Source organism: Vollenhovia emeryi, unplaced genomic scaffold, assembly GCF_000949405.1.
Source record: "Vollenhovia emeryi isolate VEMERY1.0 unplaced genomic scaffold, V.emery_V1.0 DF941680.1, whole genome shotgun sequence".
NCBI classification, from domain to species: Eukaryota; Metazoa; Arthropoda; class Insecta; order Hymenoptera; family Formicidae; genus Vollenhovia; species Vollenhovia emeryi.
In genome coordinates this window covers 1-4,810 of record NW_011964686.1, presented here as the reverse complement: position 1 = coordinate 4,810, position 4,810 = coordinate 1, and the positions used below count along the sequence as shown (strand labels likewise).

The 4,810-nt window shown below is 40.0% G+C and overlaps 1 protein-coding gene across 1 annotated transcript; it reads right to left on the bottom strand.

The window, feature by feature from the left end:
• Window positions 1-3,602: 3,602 nt before the first annotated feature.
• LOC105570860 lies at window positions 3,603-4,380 on the bottom strand. Its single transcript, XM_012028310.1, has 2 exons — window positions 4,139-4,380; window positions 3,603-4,056 (listed from the first exon to the last, which is right to left on the bottom strand). The coding sequence occupies exon 2, from the start codon at window positions 4,023-4,025 to the stop codon at window positions 3,603-3,605; it is 423 nt and encodes a 140-aa protein (XP_011883700.1). The 5' UTR covers window positions 4,026-4,056; window positions 4,139-4,380.
• Between the last annotated feature and the right edge of the window lie 430 nt (window positions 4,381-4,810).

Sequence of the window (4,810 nt, the reverse complement as noted above, 5' to 3'; positions counted from 1 at the left end):
GCATATGATGACAAATCCGCCACAGTTACATTATATGTCTCTTATAAAAATATTTGCAATTTGCAATTAACATAAAAACAATCTTTATAATGAGGTCGAAAATGACAAAAATAAGTCAAATAAGTGACTAGTCATCGACATCGACCATTCATCGACCATTCATCGACATCGATTCGACGTCGATTCGACCAATCATTTCTGACTGGGTGACGATAGAGTACAATCGAACGTCCCATCAGACCTACGATCAGAGCATCTGTGGACAGCTGAGTCTACGGTTTCTCCAAACGGTCGATGCCTCACGCTTGTGAATTTAAAAGCCCGACGAGGTGTTGCGAGGATTCAGTACACGCTGAGCAGTTTTTCATCCACCATGTCGCTGACACTCACGCTGACCGGGAGGAGTGGAGTCCTCGCGGCAAACAACTTCCCCGCCATAGATTTGAGTGATGGCAACTATGAGCTCGGTTTGACGAATTTTTCGACTTACAACACGATATCGAACGTGAATGCCTCGAATAATAAATTTTACTTTGACGATACGGAAATTACAATTCCCGAAGGATCCTACGAACTGCAAGCGATAAATGAGTTTTTGAAAAATGCAATTTCGCGAAAACGTTCGCAACATATTTTCAAGACTGGTACTAATAACCGCGATAAAAAACGCGGTGATGTTCAGACAGACGATTTCAACGAAGATGCAGAATATCCGATAGTGCTGCGCGCTAATTACAATACGATGAGGAGTGAAATTATAAGCGCCTTCGAAATAAACTTTAACAGGCCTAACAGCATTGGATCGCTTCTGGGATTCTCATCGACGCGTATACTGCAACCACGAAAGTGGCATGAATCAGACCTGCCGATCAACATTACCAATGTGAACATTATTCGCGTAGAGTGCAACATGACCGCGGGTGCGTACAGCAACAGCAAGCCCGTAGACACGATACATAAATTTTCACCGAGCGTTCCACCTGGATATAAGATATCGGAAACACCGGCGCAGATCATTTACCTGCCAGTCATCGCACGGAGCATTACCGATTTAACGATACGCGTTGCGGACCAGAACGGACGACTGCTCGACTTTCGCGGAGAAGAGATTACCATTAGATTGCACGTACGACGTTGTTGACGATAACGCGTGCGTCAGTGTATATGCTATGCTCGTGTTGAACGGATCGGAGCAAATTGTGAGAAATAACGCAATCTTGAAGAAGCCAACGATATCAACGTTTGATCGCAGTGTCAAGTCGTCCGATTGCAGTGGGAAAAAGAAGCTCAATACATCGAACGTGGAATTTTTAAAATCATTGGGATTCGCGGTGCGCAAACAATGACTGACATCCTCAACATCGGGAAGGAGCCAATCTTCAACGATCGCATTGTCAAGATTGAGACTCACTCGTACAACCCATTCGCCAACACAACATTTGGACACAGCGATGAGATAAGAATACCTATACAACAACAGGATCTCTATACGTTGCCACATGAAAGTTTTCTGTACATCGAAGGAAAACTAACTACAGCCGAACAAATCGAAGGATCTGATGTAATACTGGGAAATAATTGTGTCGCGTTCATGTTCGATGAGATTCGATATGAACTTAACGGTGTGGAGATTGATCGTGCCAGAAACGTTGGAATAACCAGCACGCTCAAGAACTACTCGGCATGAGTCAATAAAATGACGGCTCTGAAGAATGCTGGCTGGGATGTGAAGTTCAATGGGAAGGGAGATTTCGATTTTAGCGTACCGCTCAACATGCTATTGGGATTCTGTGAAGATTACAAACGCGTGGTGATTAACGCTCGTCACGAATTGATTTTAATACGATCGCGCAATGACAACAATTGTCTGCTTGGAAATGCTGCGCTGGAGCCTCAGCTTGAAATATTCAAGATACAATGGCGAATGCCTCATGTGCTGTTAAACGAGGTGAACAAGCTATCGATGCTGCGTGCTTTGGAAAGTGGACAATATCTCAACATGGGTTTTCGTTCATGGGATCTCTATGAGTTTCCGCTATTGCAGCAGACGACTAAACATTCGTGGGCTATTAAAACAGCTACTCAGCTCGAGAAGCCGCGGTATGTTATCTTCGTTGTGCAAACAGGTCGGAAGAATATAATGTCTGAGAATGCGTGTAAATTCAGTCATTGCAGATTGAGCAATGTAAAACTCTATCTGAACGTTATCCATATGACGATATGAATCTGGATTTTGAAAAAGAAAAATATTCGAGTCTGTATGATACGTATTTACGATTCCTGAAGAGCTATTGTAGAAACGATGATCTTGCGCCAGGTCTCACTGTCTACAAATTTCTAGAATATGGTCCGTTTGTGATCATCGATTGTTCTCGACAAAACGAATCGGTCAAGAACGCGACCGTGGACGTGAGATTGGAATTTGAGTGTAAAGAGAATGTATCGAATAATACCACTGCGTACTGTCTCATTATACACGGTCGAATTGTTCAGTACAACCCGCTGACAAATGTCGTACGCAAAATCACCTAAGTATGACAGTTTGAAAGAAAACTGGTTTCCCCCCTCTTTCCAATACCGTTTTAGAGAGGATGAAAGGATTTAAAATCTATCCACGCATCAAGACGAACCGTAATATTTCTCCTTCTCTCGACGTGTTCAAACTAGTCTCGACGTGTCCAAACAAGTCTCGACATGCCCATACCAACGTTTGTGGACCTGCAAGGTTTTATCGTTAGCAGAAACTTTTATGTAAAAGAGTTTGCCTCTCTCAGAGAAGGATGTGTTCTCTCTCACTACATTTTCACATGTCCCGTACCATGGAAATGCCTCACCAAAGCGGAGCAACACCAAGCATCCTGGTTGATTTCAAATCGTCACGGAGTACGATGGGAAGACGGTGTGATTCCATACAGCAGAGCTAGAAGTTTGATTACAACAGCCGTGGTTCGTACAGAGGAGAAGGAGGATGATGATGATGACGACGACAGCGATGACGAGACGAGATTTTCTCTCGTATATGTTAAGGGACTTGAAAAACGAGAATGGCTGCGGAGGTTACTCCTGGACGATGCGCGAGAAAATGTTTATATCGAAACTATCGACGCGCACTACGAAGACATACTATCTCTAAATAAGTTGGACGTTGCGCACACTGTGCGTTGCCATAGACATGAAGCGAATTGTGCTTTACAAAATGTTTTTAAACTTTACAATTGGTGGTTTATGCATGAGAAATAAATATGTAACAACTTGTGTTTTTTTTTACAAAATAAATATATTTCTATCAATATTGCATTAATTTCTTTTTCCACACGTATCCTATACTTATTTCCGTTTGCACACTTTCCGTTCCACAGCATATTTTTAAATTTATTCATATCTCGATTTTATATGTATGGGTAGGAAGCAGAAGAAAAAAATGTTAGTGGATGAAAATTTTATTTATTATACAATTATTAATTTTTTTCGTTCATCACCTCGTTTTAAGGTTTCAGCAATAAGTTCACCTACAGCATAAACTATTAATTCACAATCTATGACAGAAGTTTTATCATACACCTCGTACAGTATACCAATTGCATCATCTCTCTCAGCACTGGTCATATTACTTTGCAAACAAATTGATCGAAGCTTTCATTTACAGCTTCTATATCCTCCGACAGTTTGCGATATACATGCTCCACACAATGTTCGAGATTGAGTAAAAATAATACAGTTGACATGTTCATGTACATGCAAGTGTCATCTAACGTGAATTTTACAACTTTTTTATTGTACATTCTAACAAGTTCTAAAACTAAATTGTCAATCTGTACCGATGATGATGCGTCTGATGACTTAAAGAGCTGCTCTATTTCGGCACGTTTCTTGTTAAATTCCATCCACGTTGAATGATTTAACGCCATCTTATTTCCACGATTGTCGCCGAGAATGAATTCCACATAGGATGCATCAGGTACCACGCAGATTCCAACATCCAAGTATTTGTACGCAGTAGATGTCAGGGCGAATCTCCTGCTCATGATACGAGGCGTGTAACGAGGTTTATCAGAACTGAAAGAATACATAAAGTAAAATAAATACAAGTAAATCAGGAAAAGTATGAACAAATATACAATAATTTTAGGGTACTTACGCATCATGCTGTTTCTTGCACGAAACAGTTTCATGTCGAGAAACGGATGGCGTATAACTGCTTCGAGGAACATACGGAATGTAACGCCGATTGCTAAAACTGTTTGAAAAATACAATTAAATGTGGAAAAATGTATGCAATATACAGGGTGAGTTTTTTATCTTGAGGCAACGAGAAATCTCGAGAACTGCACATCAAATCAAAAAAAGTTTCAGACAAAAGTTGTATGGTTTCGAGGGGGCCATAAGACGGTATCATTGGTTTGACCTTGAAGAATTATTTGAAGGTCACATAAAGGTCACACCAATTTTTTTAAATGGCATCCCCTATTTTTTATTACATATTCTTGTAGCTAACCTCGAGAGCTTTCCAAAACGCTATAATAAAGTATTTTTTTATTAAGAACTTTTTGAGTTATTAAGATATGAAAGTTCCAATATTTTGACGTAAATTACAAAATATCTTGTAAAATCTTCATTTTTTAATCATTTTACCTTAATACTTTTTTGAACAGAATGATGATACAAATCAACTGGTGTAAAGAAAACAAACAATTTTGTAACAAGCAATAAAACAAATTTTTTTTATTGATTTGTTCAGCCAGTTGATTTGTATCAGTAGGATAGCTAGGCCGGTTCTGGACCACTTGTGGAGGGGGAACCGGATGGACCT

Excerpts from the sequence above, each read along its gene's own strand:
- LOC105570860 (XM_012028310.1), bottom strand. The coding sequence starts at position 4,025 with ATGAGCAGGAGATTCGCCCTGACATCTACTGCGTACAAATACTTGGAT.